The sequence below is a fragment of the Scomber japonicus genome, chromosome 2 (genome assembly GCF_027409825.1).
Source record: "Scomber japonicus isolate fScoJap1 chromosome 2, fScoJap1.pri, whole genome shotgun sequence".
NCBI lineage: Eukaryota > Metazoa > Chordata > Actinopteri > Scombriformes > Scombridae > Scomber > Scomber japonicus.
In genome coordinates this window covers 16,156,528-16,173,612 of record NC_070579.1, presented here as the reverse complement: position 1 = coordinate 16,173,612, position 17,085 = coordinate 16,156,528, and the positions used below count along the sequence as shown (strand labels likewise).

Sequence of the window (17,085 nt, the reverse complement as noted above, 5' to 3'; positions counted from 1 at the left end):
AGTTTGTCCTTGTTTCCAGATCTCAATTTTGATTTAGCCAATTTAGCTGCAAATGAATTGTATTGTTTTTCTCATTTGTACAATAAATGTAAGAAATATGCATACAATGTATTATATATAATATCCAGTATTATCTAACAGTCTGCATGAGATATACTCACTGGTTGCAGTAATTGACCATTGTGTTTACCCTTTGTCTTTTGTCTCAGTAACCTGCGGATCCTGCAAAAGTCTTCATTATCAACATCAGCAGCTGGTGAACAGTGGCTGGAGAAAGCTCTGTGTCTGGGCTCAACTGGTTCCTGTGGCTCTATGCTTGTGGGACAAATCTTGGGATTCGGAGAAGATGAACTGGGTTAGTAGGACAATGATAGACAAATAATAAGAAAAATATCAGATTCTCTATCTGGCCATCCCTGTCTTTTGTCTCTTCCTCTGTAATGCTCATTTCCCGATATCCACATGAGTGACATTGTTAACATATTATCTGAAGTCACATTGAGGTTTTTCAAAATGAGCCTTTGAAAGCTTGTTGACTTCAAATGACAGATGTCAAAACTATGGAAAAATCATGGCTTACAGTCACTGTGTTGTATATTTAATGGTGCTACATGTATTTACATGAAACCTCTGCGTGAGGAATTTCCCAGTTGGTTATTTAACAAGATGTTTGCAATGTTTTATCCTAACAGTAAGTGATGCAGAGAAACAAGATAAAAAATCTTGGAAAATTGCAACTTCGAGCCAACAGGAAGTGCCACTCAAACTACAGGGAAACGAATAACCCTGTGACTCTATGTCAATGGCATATCCCCAACAGGATATTAAATAGTGTGTACTTCCCTCTGGATTAATTGTCATTTCCATAAGATAGCACAGATACTCCAAAGACCCACCCCTGCGTATTGGGCCACCTACAAGGCAGTGTTTTGCATGGGTAGTGAGATGTGTTACTGTTTACCTGCAGGACTGCAGCATTGAGATAAGGTGGGGTGAGCTGAGGTGAGCACACTAATAAGATACAGAACATTTTTTACCAGTTGGACCCCAACCAGACACTCACAGAATTATTAACTGTCAGCTCTGGTGTTTCTGATTTAAAATGAACATGTGATGTGGATCACTCACACACCCATCAGAAATGTTTGATCATGGTTCTTGCCAGGTCTTGGAGTTATTATTTGAAGAGGTATTTAAAGATTGCTGCATTTGATCATGATTTGCAAGTGGTGCAAGAATCGTGGAGGGGTGGGCATGTGTCCCAAAGTATGGGCCCCACAGACACATGTTTACAATTTGTCCCCTTATGGAATTTTTTTGCGGGCTTGTTCCTCATTAAATTATCCGCCTGGTTCCCAGTCATGAGTAACCAATTGTCCCATTAAACTCTTTCTTAAGGTCCTTTGGCAAGTGCAACATTGCAGAAGATTTAGCTACACTCATTTTCCTCTCATCTTCATGTCTTCTTATCACTTTTCTCCTCTCCTGTTGTGTCTTCCTGTCTTCTTTCTTCTTTTCTTGTCTTCCCCACCTGTTGTCTCTTTTCCTTTAATCCCCTCACTCCAGTTGCACATGCATTGCATGGACTTACGGTGTTACTGCACTCATTTGTGTCCTCAAGCACAAAGGTCAATCACTGGGACATATGCAACATATTAAATAATATAGTGCAAATCATGCAGAAAGATCATTTCCATGTGTCTATTCCTCTTTTTCAGGTGAAGTCTACATACTGGCGAGCAGTAAAAGCATGGTACAGTCACACAGTGGGAAGCTCTACAAGCTGGTGGATCCCAAAAGGTACAAAAAGTTTAATAAGTACAAACTTTTTATTTTTATTTTGGGGGGCAGTTTGTTTCACATTTATAATCTGGAGATGTTAACAGCAACACTGACTAGCTGGTTGTGTTCACTCTAGTAACTTTTACCTGCTGGAACATTTGACAGTAGGGTTTATTCTGCTGAGAGTAAGAAAAACGGCTACTTCCACTTCCTCTATTGAAGCACATGTAGAAACTCATGCACATGTTCATATTTATATATATATATATATATATACACACAACAACTCTGCAGCACGTTCATATTTGAGTGGTGCATTCCAGTTTATATCTGTGCAGTAGAATACTTAATTAGTTGACACTGAAAAACTGGAATGTGTGGGGAACGTGCACGTGTGTGCAACTTCATAATTACAATGTGTGCGTGTGTGTGTTTGTGTCTTAATCCTTACCATATGCATCACAGTATTAGAAATCATTAGGACAGTGATCGATCTATAATCTGTTTTTGCAAAATGAAATACATGTGAAAAGCATTTGTTGCTAAAGAGGAGAGAACATGCTCATAGGGCATGAAGTCATCCCACATGATACAGTAGGGAAGTATAAGCATTTTTATCTAATATATAACCCCTCCGCCAACATAAGCAGACTGTAATTCAAATCAATTTATTCAAAAGGTTTAAACTTAACCCCCGTGATCTTCTTATCAGCTCTGTTGAAGGTAATTTAATGAGTCATGCTAAACTTTGAACCACTGAATGCACGAAAGAAAAGTCCCAAATGAATAATATTTATTTAGGCTAAGTCACACTTCATTAAGAAAGGCAGATAAAGTAAGAGAAGCAGACTCAGAGAGAGAGACTTTGCATGCCTCAGAATCAATAGAAATATATCCATAGCTGATTATTCCTGGGTGACGACAGTGCCACCCAGGCATTAGCGCAATTAATTACACCACAGATGTTTCAAAGGGGCCCTGGTGGCTCACTCCATATTTATGTTTTCTGGCATGGCCGCTGGACGCATTTCTCCCAAAGAACAATTCTTTCCACCATCAACTGGACTTGTTTAGTCTGTGCAGACCCTGTGGTGTTGGAGTCTTGACTCCTAATACATTATTAGGATCTTGTTACAGGGAGGATGGAGAGGGGGTGACAGGGGGAGTTAAATGGGGTAGCTAACGTGTCTGACCTCAGCACGTTATCAAGTCTGGTGGTCCTCCCTTCTTTTCTCTTCCATACTGTGGAGACATCTGGACCCTAAAGCTCCCTCAGAAAGGGGTTTGTTTGAGAGTATGGTGGTTTATGTGGTCCAGTATAGCATCTAGCACTGTGTTTTGATCAACCATGTGTTTAGGAACATAGAGGGGAAAGGAGGAACTGTTAGGGAGAGCGGGTAAAGGCTTACAGGGAAACATCAGCCATAAAATCCCTCAGCAGTGTTTGTGTAAACATGTCCTGGCCAGATGACTTCATTTCTAGGTATTTGTTTGTCAGTTGGAGTACCCCTCCAATAATAAATAGGCCACCATGCATTTTGAAACATGCTGTGTGTGTGTGTGTGTGTGTGTGTGTGTGTGTGTGTGTGTGTGTGTGTATGTGTATGTGTATGTGTATGTATGTATGTGTGTGTGTGTGTGTGTCGAAGTGAGTAAAACAAAGAAAGACAGAGAGCAAGAAGGGACTTGTTTGTGGTTTAGCAATGTGATAGAAATGTTTCCAGTCATATTTCAATCAATCAATCAATCAAGTTTATTTGTCACTTGTAATATTAGGAAAAAATCACAGGGAAATTTTATCACGCCAGTTCATTCAATTTTTGCATTAAAAATAGTTGGAATAGATTAGGAATAGTAATATATATATATATATATATATATATATATATATGAGTGACCTCATTTCGGATCCTAGTGGCCTGAGGGTAGAAGCTCTTCCTGAGATTCTCAGTGCTGGTCTGGTGTAGCATTTTCTTTCCGACCACAGCAGGGAGAAGAGTCTATTATCCAGGTGGTTGGGATCCTTAATGATTGTCTGAGCCTTATTCTCACAGCGCTTGGTATAAATATCCTTCAGGCAGGGTAGAGCACCACCTATTGTATATTCAGCCAAACAAACCCTTCTTTGCAGGGCATTTCAGTCCCTGCTGATGCTGTTTCTGTACCAGTTCTCTGTATGGTGACCATGAGATGCAGCTGAAAGCTCCAAATTATTAATAAGTGGACTTTTGAGTGCTCAAATATTGTATCCAACCTAAATATTTTCATGACTAATTGAGATGAAGTATATTGAAAATTGTATATCTTAGTTGCTCATCTCGTGCTCTACAATGATCTTACCGCCTATATAAGCTACACCATATAATTTTAAAAAACGACAACTTAGCAATGTAGTAGCCCTTAAAGTGCTTGAAACTTTATTGTGATTGTGGTTTGCACTGCTCATATACTGTAGGCAGATATTCAACTTTTTCATTCCCACTGAGTCTGCATTTAAGAGTATAATTATTTACACAGTGTGAGCATTGTATTTACACCAGAACCCTGTACTTTTTGGAAAAGACACACACTAACAAAGATATTGTGACACAGCACAACACAGGGATTCGTTTTAGCCCCTCTGTGTATATACAGTATGTCAGGGGAGCCATATTGTAAAAGTTACATGTTTATCATGTCATAATTCAAAAGGCACATGTTGCCCTCCATCAACCATGCTCTTACAGTTGGTCCTTGGCAACAGCTTAATTGTAACATATAGAGCCAGGCCTCCTGCTGATTTCTGGTGTAAAATGTGATTTGCCTTTCTGTTTGTTACAGCCCCTTTCCACACAGAAGAAGGGAAAGCTGTATTATGAAGATCTTTTCACACGTTTGGGTTTTGTCAGCTGCAGGCTGGACTGATTGAATTACAGTGAGCAGAGACCTTAAAAAGACACAGTGAACTTCGAATAGGGTCCTGGGACCTCCTTTATGAACTGCATTAGCAATGGAAGTCACAAATCACTGGATGTGCAGGGGAAGCAGGCTGCGGGTGCTCGTTTTCGGATATATTTATCTGTATGTGTGCCTCTCTGTGTTTTGTGTGTACAGATATAAACTGTGTGGGTGGTGGGTAAACGCAAACATGCACATCTGTGAGCCTGTGTGAGCGTGTGGTACGCTAGCTCCCAGCACGCTGCAGAAGAGAAAAAAAAGAAGCCTTTTCTTTATTTTCCTATCCCTCCTAAATCTTCCTACATCTCTGCTGTGGTCCTCCCCTTGACAAAGCTGCTTGCCAGTCCCACTGAATAGCCCTGGCTCCTACAATACACAGTAAATTTCTTGCACAATTAAAACAAGGAATGAAGCTACAAAAGAAGCCCCCAAACAATGGAGTCGGATGACAAAACAGCAAAAGAGACCACACTGGGCCGTTTGATTAAGCCATTGTTGGGGCGCACAATGTACACCACTCCACGGCCCTTTTCTCACATATACCTCATGTCAATCAAACAGGCCCTGCGAGCCAACAAGCTAAACACACACTAACAAACATAATAATCAAACAGATCAGGAAACAAATTTGAGGTAATTTATCCACACTGCTCTGATGGCCCAGACTTGAATGGATGTGTAATTGTTCATCTGATGTGAGGACAGAAAGGCAGGGCAGATTATAACCTGCACTTTGTTCCTAGCTCTCACTTTTAACTTGCTTTCTACTCTCATTTTCATTTCAGTCAGCAAATTATTCAAGTATCTGATCATCATCATCAACTCGCCCTCTGCCAATGTAACAACCTCATGTGTGAGCGTTGTCGCTCTTCTCCCACTCCCTCGCTCTCACACATACACCACCCCTCCCAAAGTTGATAAATTCCCACAGTGGCTGTTGACCCAGCTGCCTTTGTCAAGTGGCGCTACCAGCAGGTGCTGTTTTCACAGCCACCCTGGCAGTCGTACAGACTGTTTAGTAGCGCTGCTGACCCCTGCCTACTATTAACAGTGTTAGCTACAGACCCCCCAATCCTCCAGGGACTCTTACTCTTTCTCTCTCTCCCTCTCTTTCTGTTTGCTTCCCTCCTTCGCTCTTTTTTAACTACATGCAGCCTGCAACAACAAAAGCCAGCAAGGATGGAGTCTGGAGTTGGGTGCTGATGGGAGCATGGGAATCAACCCCCTCCCCACCACCCTCCATCCTACAAATTTAGAGCAACTTTAAAGCAGACACACAGTCACAGTATTGCCACAACGCACTGCCATCATTCAGTGTGTCTGTCAGAACTTATGCAGCACATTTTCAAACTAGGAAGTTGTCAAATAAATACAGCTATCATCACTCCAAATTGTAGTTGCAATTATTAATCAACTCACAAACTGACATCCATATCTTTCTGACACAGTCACACCTGTACGTTAGGTAAAATAATTATAATAGTTACTGAAATAATAAAGCTAGATGATGGTGATAGCAACAAGGACAGATGAGACTTGTCAAACCCAGTCAACTAGCATAGCAGAATAGAATACTAAGATTGTCCACAAACTACAGTAAATGTAAAGTCAACTCAGTTACCCAGATGGATAAAATTAATAATTAATATAGCATAAAAATAAATAAATAGAAATAAAATTTTATTTCTGTTTAATATAAAAATGATCACGCTGCTTGCAGATAAACTAAAATCTAGTTTTGGTCTCCAGTCCAGATTGACCATTTGCTTTCCAGCCATGATTGATGACGCCTGCTCTCATGGACTAAGCATTACGTATATTCATACTTACACACACTGACCTCACTACTCATGACTCTGAGTCCTAATACCAGCATCAGTCTGCAGGAGTCCAGTTACCATGCCTGTGTGTAAAAGTGTGTGCACATGCTCTCAGTGTCCTTCAGTGTCCAGCAAGTAGTGTTGCCTCATTAGCTTTCTTCCTCGCTACAACCAAGATGTTTATGAATCCATACTTCTCTCTTTCTCCATCTCTTTTTTCCCCCCACAAAAACACACACACAGAGACACTAGTGTGTGTGGGCCAGTGGGCAATAGGCGCTAACAGACGCTTCACATTTGAACTTGATTACGCACTCGCTGTATTATTTCCAGATTTGTCGAGCGTGATATGAAATAATTCTGTTTCAGCCCATTTGCTGATGTGCGTGTCTGGATGTTTGTCTTAATATGGAATAATCACAATATGTCTGTGTGGCATTCAGACTTTACGCATATGGTGTGGAGATGTTTGTGTGTGTCTGCATATTCAAAATCATGTTTATATCTGAGGGAGGCCAACGTGTTGTTTTGTTCTTCAGGAATTTAAGAAAAACACCCCACTTGAATCAGGAATTGTCACACAGGAATAAAATATAAATCCAGTTTAACAATTGACAATTGATTATCTGAATTTACAATTAACTGAAAATCTGCCAATACGTCAATGAAAAATTATTGGAGAAGAGAAAAAAAACATACAGAGATAAACACACATTCCTTACTATCCACATAGTTTAAAAAATATACATTACCATGTACAACAGAGGATTTCTTGGTCTTCTTGTTGTGCCATTCAAAAAAAGCTTCACATGACAGCAACCACATGGTGTTAGACGTGGTTTAAATAGAACATATTTCCTACAGTACTGCTCTGAATCATAATATTGTATTACTCTACCACAGCCAACAAGAGTTGGATGAAGGTTTTTGTTTTTGCTCAGGTACAGCTTTTTGTTTGACTGTTAGGGATATTTTTGAATGGAATTGCACGAAACTTATTGTGAAAATGTGGCGATCTGGCAAATAGGAACTGATGTGTGTTATTAGGTGTGACTTCTCACTGAAAGGCTCAAACTTCTCAACAGACTCATGTAACACAGACATAAGAAAGAAAGAATTATAGATTAATAGCGCAATCAAACAACCTGTATACACTGGAGAACTCATTTCTGTTTTGGACATAACCACCCTGCCAATTTCTCCATTTGGCACAGCAGCTGAACACAGAACTGATTAGCCATGTAGTGTTAGTGGCCAAAAATCTGAAAACTAGAAAGAATTTGAACAGACACATAACATGCAATCTTCCAAATACATTTTTACACCACACTCTGCTGGCCTTTGATTAAAAAAGAGAAAAAAACAACCCTGTTTACATCAGTAATTATTTCCAGTACAGTCATTATTATTGGATGTTAGCTTAACATTTAACTTAATTTAAAATAGTGAGGCCATGACTTAACCCTGCGACCTTAGAGCCGAAGATGTTCATATTTTGTATGTGCTCCTCATTAGCTACTGTAGTTGAAAAATACTCATCCAAGGGATGTGGTTAAATATATTCAGGATTATTACCATGATGTGTTGTGTTTGGTAAGTGATAGCTAATATTAAAATCATATCAGTGAGTTTTCAAATAATATTCCCTTAATAGTTACATTAGTGTCATGATTATTTAATATCATTACTGTAACAGGGCGGGATTGTATTGAAAGTCAGCAAGCAATAATATTAAATTAATTCCTCGCCCCCCTCTCTGTAATTCGTTATCATGTCATGTGATGCTTGTGTCCCCCACATACTGACTTTCCCTCCTTCCAACAACTGTTGCAGGCCCCACGCCCCTAAGGAGTGCCAGCGTCAGGTGGAGCCTCCAGAGCTGCTGATGACGGCTTGTTCCAGACACTGTAAGAACGGACACTGCACCCCTACTGGCAAGTGCTGCTGTAGTCCTGGCTGGGAGGGACCCTTCTGCAGAGTTGGTGAGTACTTTTTGGCAGATTTGCATCTGCTGCTTTCAGAATAATGTCATCTGGACAAACATTAGTGTGTTGTTCCTCTCCAGATGTGTAAATGAAGTTTAGTAATGCTCAGTATGCACAGTAGGCATGCCACAATTTTCCTTATAAATAATGAAAAACTCATTTGATCTTTTGTGGCTTTGAATCAGAATTACTTTGTTTTTGACTGCTTCTGTTTTCCTCTCTTGTCTCTCTGCAGCCAAATGTGACCCAGGCTGTCGCAACGGAGGAGTGTGTATGGAGCCCAACAAGTGCCTGTGCAAGAGCGGCTACTCCGGCGCCCAGTGTGAGAAGAGTGAGCGGGGTATGCCCAACGACCAGGAGAAAGACGGCATACTGGACCACATCATTGACATGACCTCGTACCTCCTAGACCTGACCAGCTATATCGTATAGGGGTGCGCAGAGGGCGGCTGCTCCCTGCCGTCATCCTCAAGTTGACACAAATCTACCTACCACCACCAGCAGACTCTAAACGAGGTGTCCTTAATATGGCCTCTTAATCTTCCTCACACCCATACAGGCATGTACACACAAACACACGCACACACAAATACAAACAAGATCCCCATCGGACTGCTTTTCATCCACATCACCATACCAAACTCTTCCTCTTTCGCCTATAAGCTACTTGCTCCTGAGCACCAGGCCTGGCATCCAAGCCGTGTTCACATTTCAGAGAGACCTGCAGACGGCAGCGAGAGGATTGACAAGCATGGCCAAGTTACGGAAGTTCCACTAAGACATTTCCTCTCTCGCTCAGAAAAAGGCCCAAATGCGGCTGACTCCACATGAAGATCCCCCACTCCTGGTCAGCCATAGAGGACACTCCATAGGAACAGACCATTTTAACCCAAGACTTTCAGAGGTTATCTGTTGCCTTACTTAAGACCCCCACCCACCCACCCATCCACATTAATGGAGTTTGAGGCATTTCAGCTGAGACGGTTGATTGTTCAGGGGTGATCTAAAGGATTCAAAATTTAAGGAGTGGTTGACGAGCTCAAGATCCAATTTGTGCCCATGGTCTTTTTCCATTTCAAACCTACATAAAGACTTTGAAGGAACCTCAGGCTCAGTTATAAAACGCTGAGAGGTCTTTGAGAATCGTAGGTCACAGAGAGCCTGCAGTGCTTTGTGCTATACTATCCGTAAGACGCAAATACAACAGAGATAAACCATGTTGTTCCCCATATGATGTTGTATTTAGTTTGTGGGCACATTGTCATAAAAAGCTGTAACAGTATACAGTATGTATACTTCATTTTGCAACACTCACTTGGTATCAATGTACAGAAACAATAGCAGACTGTTATCGACACACAAATCCGAATAATTAAGTGAGAACGTTTTACTGTCAAAGCCAGTTTCATACAATCTGAATGGAGTTGTTGACTCCGATGCACTGTATTCCTTTTGTTTTTTCTCTTTCATTCACTTTATTATTCAAAATGAATTTAAACATGTATTGAAACACAGTGAGAGTAGTTTCATATTCACACTCAAACACACACACACACAAATGCCACACTAGCACAGGTATGGTTTAACAAATTCCTGTCATTGCGTCACACACTGAAACTGAAGCCGAACTCAAAACTACAAAGGGAAGAGAAAGTGCGGTGATGTATATTTCCAATAGAGCTTACCTAAGTACTACTTAGCATTGCAAAAAAAACTATAGCATTACTATTGTTATCATAGAGGAGGGTTTATTTTTTTAAGCGTAATAATATATGGGAGAGAATGGTGTTTATAGAAAGCAGTTTTACACTAAGCTTGTCAGTTCATGTCATTTCATGTTCTTGTACTTATACATATGCAGCTTTTGCCTCTGTTAAAAAGACACGAGAGGAAGTTTTTTGTTGTTTTTTTAATCTACGTTTTTTTTCCCAGTGTAAAAGTAAAGCATGTCTGTGCCTGCATAAAGTAATTCGAAGCAGTTGGCTGAGTCCATCTAATTCTTTTCCCTGGCGTGGTTTCATTACTATTGTCAGAATCGTGTCTCTGTTTTGAAATGATCAAAGATCCTGTCAGGCCACCAAGTCACTGTGGAAGCAGTTCACAGTCGAGAGGCAGATCTTATCTGTAGAGAGCAGATTTAAGATTAACCTGAGGACCTGTCTAATGGAGATAAATTTAAAAAACAACAAAAAAACCTGAAGATTTAAAGTTAAACTAATGAGCATCTGACTCTGAAACGTAGTCAGAGAAACAGTTAAACACAGACAGGGATCGTCTGGAGCCACATTAATGTGTTGTGTCTTCTCAGATGCCACACTGAAGTTCATACAGACACAATATTCACTTCAACTAATAACTTATCTTATTAAGATCTCTACATTAGTTCAAATTCCATTAAATGAATCTCGACAGAACCATCAGTCACTGTGTTTTTGAAGGCAAACAATTGCAGTTTTGCTTTCTCCCGACACTAAAAAACTGGTTTTCGTGTATCATGGTTAATTGAAGTTTAGTGTCCCTCAAGATGTTTTTGTTGTTCCCCGGCCTCGCTTGTGTTTGCTGAAATAAATCAACTCTACCTGGTCTAAATGAGTCAAAAAGGAATTCATGCTGTAAAATGGAAAATTATAATTTTTTTAGCACTTAATGTGAAAGTTGCATTGTAGCTGCTGAGACGGCGTGGTGTGAATAGAATAACCATTTTCATTATTTAAGTAGTTACACAAATAAAATAATTATTTAAGTTCTCTATGTTGTTTTTACCATTGTACTGTATGTGACATTTTTTTTATTCCTGTATTGTAAATAAAACTAGGGATAACTTTGTTTCTCTCCAGAAATATCAATATGTCTATTAAAATTTATAGCATGTCTGAAATATGTTTGTCTCCTTTGTTGTGGTGTTTACAGTGTCTGTTGAGCAGTAAAATTTTAGTATAGGCATAAATTCAGTGTGCAAAACAATGATCCTAGAATCTAATCTCTAAATATTTTATTTTTATCTACGTGGTTAACTTTATCTGCATGTAAATCCTGTTCAAATTAAAATAAATACAATCCAGAAATAGGGAGCCACATATTAGCCGCTATTTCTGTTAGCATGGATAAACTGGAGCCATCTCCAGAGTCAGTCCAGGCCAAAGAGCTGCTCAGATGGAGGAGGAGGCTGCAGCAGGAGAGCTTAAACGTGCCCATACCAGATGGTCGAAATTGAAAGCTAATGAATGGAGGATGTGCAACGCCTGGCTTGATGTTAATAGAGGAAAGCTATGATTCTTTCTGGCAGACGAGCTAAAGGTTTGCTACTTTTCTGAAAAGAAACCAGAAGGTAAACCTTGTGGAGGACGAACCAACAAGGTTATTTGCCAATGCTGGAAGCTCAGAAAAAAATGTGTGTTGCGCACACAATAAACTAATAAAAGACAACTAATAATTACCCACAGTATAAAAACGTATCAAAGAACAAAAAATTTGCCTAAACATGTGCAAATTATAAATATATGTTTATTTTGGCTGTTGTGTTTTTGAAAAGCCCAAGTCCAATAAATTACCTTAGCTACCTGTTTGTGGCACCTGGAGGTAACTTAACAGGCTCCTAACAATATCATATACATGTTATCAATTTATCAATAATTTTGTCATTCTGTTTTTTCTTTACATAGAACACCTACTGCATGTCTGCCCATCCTGGAAGAGGGAGCCCTCTGTTGTTCCTAAGGGTTTTTTTTTTCTTTTTTTCAAATGAACAATGAAATAGTTATTCCATTAGATTATTCCATTGCCATTAAGAGATCTCCTCCTAATGTGCTTACAATGTAAGCGATGGAGGACAAAATCCACAGTAAAAATGTATTTGAATTATTATCTGAAGCCTTAAAAGTTTAAAGATTTGAAGGTTTGACAGAGAATTGAAGGAGTCCAGTTACGTCCAAGTAGAGAAAACTTCTCTTTACAGGGGAGGAGGTCTACAACCTCACTTATCACCCATCTACAATGCTGCTGTTTCCTCACTTCAGAACCATTCATATTTGGCCTTGTGAGAACTCTAGTGCTTGTGCTTGTCATTTACACTTGACCTCAGGTGACTCAAAGACTCTTAACTACACTAATTAATCAAGTGGCATCAATGACCTTAATAATGACCCCACAGAGGTTAAATACCTGGGACCCTACCCCGCCTATCAGTAAGAAGTGAAGAGCTTCGATGAGAGGCAAAACATCTTCCAGTATCTTCATCCGAGTCCATCTGCCCTCGATTCAACCCTCCTTGGATAAACATGACCTGGATGACTGAGAATCTCCACAGCTGTCCAAATTTGTCAAATCAAGTGGAATCAATATTAAAGTCTTTTTTAATTGGAAACACTGTCCAGGGACACAAAGAGGGGATTTTAATCTGAAAAGACTGTAACCTTGGAAGATATACTTTTTTATTTGACTCAGATGTCTGAAGTCTTGTATTAGGTTTGAAAAAAGGTTTAAATACATTTGTACAAAAACGGCCTGTGGATTTGGTCTCTGTTTAACTTTGGAGTGGATCTTTTAATGAGCATTATTAGCAAGAAGAATTATAAAAACCTCTTTCAATGATCATATGGGCACCAGACTGTTGCCTTTTGGGGGGGCTTTTTTGTTATTTGAATCAAGGATCTGAGGACAGAGGATGTTGAACGTTGTACAGACTGAAGGACCCGCATTTGAGATTTGTAATATTGGACTATAAAAATAAATACTTGACTTAAAGTCTGCAAATAATTTCGGAAAAAGTTGGTCTTAGGCAGTATGTGTATCTTGGTCTCCTCTCAGGATCCATCCATATACATATCACGCACTTCTGATTGGAAAATTCTGTTTTTTGCTGATGAAGTCCATGAGATGTGCTGTCAAAAATGAACTGTTGTTTTAAAATGTTTAGAGCAACACGGCATACAGGGAGTTACATTTGTTGTGTGTTATTTTATAGCTACTTGGATCAATTAGCTAATCACAATGTTGGTCTTGATTGTTTTGGAAGCACAGCATGGTATTGTGGAGTATTTTGCAGACTACATGGATGGATGGTAATTAAATCTATAGACACCCTCTAGTTGTGGCCCCATATTGGGAATTTTCTCATTTCTGGTAAGTCAGCTGCAACATTTCCACTGATGGTTTTTCTTCCAGCCAGGTAAAAAGAGTAAAGAGAAGGATGTTGAGAAAATGTTTGAGTTAAACTTGGGCCAACATGGCCATGAGCCCAGGGTTTTCCCTTTACAGTCGCTTGAATGGAAAAGCTGCCTCCAAAATTGACAGTGAGGAGAGAGCCGAGTGATGGCTGCTATGACGTCATGCAGCGTCATGGCATTGCTCAAAGTTCAAGCTGAAAATTCCTCATTTGAAGTGGAAATTCTCCCCCTCATGCTTTTTTTCCCCTTTTTTTCGGAAGTACACAAACACATTCATGCGTGGAGGCACACACGCAAGAGCCACTGCTGATGGCAATATTAATTTCCTTCTCAAAATACCAATGAGGCTTTGTGTTGTATAATGATAGTGAGCGGAGACCACCCACCTCACTCCAGTCTCCCTCACACACACACACACACACACACACACACATACACACACACACACACACACTCACACAAGTGCACACTCTGCCATATTTAGAGTAATGCAATACTAAGTTGTCTATGCTCTGTTCAGATCCAATCAAAATTGCATAAAGTGGAACTGTCCAATAGTGCTGCAAGGTCCAGCGTATATTTGAGTTTATACACTATCTGTGGCATGAATCATTACTTTTCATTTGGAATAGTTTTCTTTTTCCTTCCCAAAGGGCCCTTGTCTGGCTATCTTTCCCAAACAGTGTAACCCAGTACTTTGAATAAACATGAGGAGCCTGTATACCAAATATTTGTAGGACTGAGATGGCTGGAAGTGCATGCTATAATATTGTATACATGACTGAAAGAGTCAGCACAAGCAATACTTATAGGGTAACAGGAGGAGACCTACGGAGCAGGAAAAAACAATAGTCCTGTGATTAAAAAGAGGCACGTCATTCTTTTTCTCCTCATCCAGACAAAAGTGAACAATTCATTATTCTGTGTTTACTTGTGTTTCTATTCTGTAGTAATTTATTACTGCAGGTCCTCCCATAGCTGCTCTGTCTTGGGACTATCACTGTCTCGCACCAAAGCAATCAAACAATGAAAAAATGAATGAATACACACACAAGAAGAAGTCATCTGGGAGGGGTGCAAACTTTTTAACAGGTGAAATGTTGTTCCAGAGTTGGCCAGTCAATACCATACAAACCATCATACAGATTATGTTTATTCAGGATATCTATCCACATGTTGTATATATATCAATACATACTCTGAGTCATACATTATTCAAGTTTAATGGATGCTTGATTTTAATCCATAATACTTTAGTTTGACAAAGAACTGTTTATATTTATTTTCATAATTGTGCTTTTGTATTTTTCTAAACTAAAAGGATAATTCTGATTTATTACAACTTGGATCTTAGTTTTGTATGTTTAGCCATTATTTCTATCTGTTGTGATAACATTGTCCTCATAGTGATGCATCACTACAACAAAGTCCCACAGGGAATACTAACAAACTAACCACTTTATTTGGAGATTAAAAAACAAAAGAGAGTGTCTGAAATGTCAGTATGTCTCTCTCACTGCACAGAAAAAAAACTGGGGCACAGTCGGTGCTTTACGATAGTTCAGAGTTGAAAAAGGAAGTCTGTGTGTAAACCGTGATGAATGTTTACAACCAACAGTTTCAGTAAAACTTTCTCATTCACTTTCTCTTCCATATAAATTAGGTAAACCTGGGAGTTTGTTTACAACCTATATAATAGTCTGACTGCCCGTGTTTCTCACCCTGTTGGACTTCTTTTCTGCAATGACGCAGAGTTCCCAGATCTAAGCAATTATACAGTTATTAATGCAGACTGGAGGGATGGGAAAAACTATAAAAATGAGACCCAAGTTGGAAAAAAAAATACTCAACAGAAAAGGAAATGGAATTATCATTTAGTAATTGCGTTGTTCTATTTACCCCCCCCCCCCATGAGCTGTGTCCTTAATAAAGTCTTGATTGAAGTGAATGATACATTTTGTACTCCTTCGCTATTTTTCATTCAAACTGGATGTGATCAACTTAAATGGAATTCTCAAAATATCCATTAAGTATTTTGTAATTTTTTATTTGTACTTACTTACTGGGAACTTACTGAGTTAATGCTTGGGCAATAGCTTCATACAGGTGTAGCATTGTCTGCGTACAGGAAGGTTAGGGTTAGGGTTAGTAAGTCAGTATTCAGGTGGCTCTTCACTATCTTCACTTCAGAGTACAGTGAGCACCACATGAAGGTAAACATAATATAGTGTTGCCAGTGCATGTACTGTATAATGACTTAAAGTAGTGGAATAAAAAACATATATAATTCTGCCCAGTCATATGGAAACTTGAGAAACCTGGAGCTGGCGAGAAAATGTGTTTAAATTGCTGCTTACTAGCCTTTACAAGGTTTTCTAAATATAATATGATGTAAATACATTTGGGGTAGAGCCTTTAATTAAGTAAGTAAAGCTTAATTATTTTAACTGTGGTCAACCATGTTTCCATATATTTTCTTCTATTACCACAAAAAAAAAGAAAAAAGAAAAGATGTCGTTTTCCACTGTTTTCCTGTTGTCTGGCAGTCCTCCTTTATCAAACCCACATTATTCTAACTGCTGACTCCACTGACTGATTACTTGATTTTCCTGATACCACCCATGTCCGCCAGTGACAGCTTTTTGGGAACGTCTCCTGATGCTCTCTCTGATTGTGACATCCCTTCAAGTCTCATTTCACTCTCCCCTCCGACATGAATAAATGTTTCCACTGTGATCTAACTGTGCATTACCGCCTCGCCACAATACCACAAAACGGTGGAAATCACTGGTAAATGTATGTTGTACTTTGATGTCATGTGTTAACATATGAAGTCATGATGTCTTGTCAGAAAAAGATCCTAACTGGGGAGCAAATTTGATTAATCTTGTGCATTAACATCTGTGTTTGTCCATATTGGCACTGCTCTCTTGAGATTTTGGACATAAATTGTGGCCCCCTCCAGGTTTCAACATATTGATTTATGTGAGAATATTGGATCTGGACTGTGTAAACATTTGTGGTGGTTGTTTCAGTGAGTCTGTTAACTGCATTTTTATATGTGTACATCTGTGTGCAAGTCAATCCCCCGGTTGTATATCTGGTTTTGTCACACCCCTAATTGCGTAGTGTATTCTGTGACCTCATGTGTTTACTCTGGGCTGCCTCAGTGAGTACTACTGCTGAAACGCAGGACCGAGGCAGCTGAAATCTCATATTCCCTGGCCGATCACTTACTAATGAAGACACACTTTCCAACCAGCTTGCTGCCGCTGCCGCCTTCCCCCCCGCCCCACCTCACTGAACTCTCAGCTTATCACATAACAAAACAAACCGCACTCCCCGACCACCTTGGAGGAGGTTTGGCTGGGTTTATGCAAGGATGTTGAATTTTGT

General features: G+C 39.5%; 1 protein-coding gene across 2 annotated transcripts in view; it reads left to right on the top strand.

The window, feature by feature from the left end:
• Positions 1-11,404, top strand: part of hhip (hedgehog interacting protein) — a 34,903-nt gene extending 23,499 nt beyond the window's left edge. The window contains exons 10-13 of one of the 2 annotated variants that reach the window (XR_008323515.1): positions 210-355; positions 1,719-1,800; positions 8,373-8,521; positions 8,760-8,895. Coding sequence is in view for 1 of the 2 variants with exons in the window: in XM_053340793.1 (XP_053196768.1) it covers positions 210-355; positions 1,719-1,800; positions 8,373-8,521; positions 8,760-8,956 (574 nt within the window). In the remaining variant the exon portion in view is untranslated. Of the gene's footprint in view, positions 1-209; positions 356-1,718; positions 1,801-8,372; positions 8,522-8,759 lie in introns of both variants that reach the window. The other variant, XM_053340793.1, reaches the window with a different exon arrangement.
• The last annotated feature ends 5,681 nt before the right edge of the window (positions 11,405-17,085 follow it).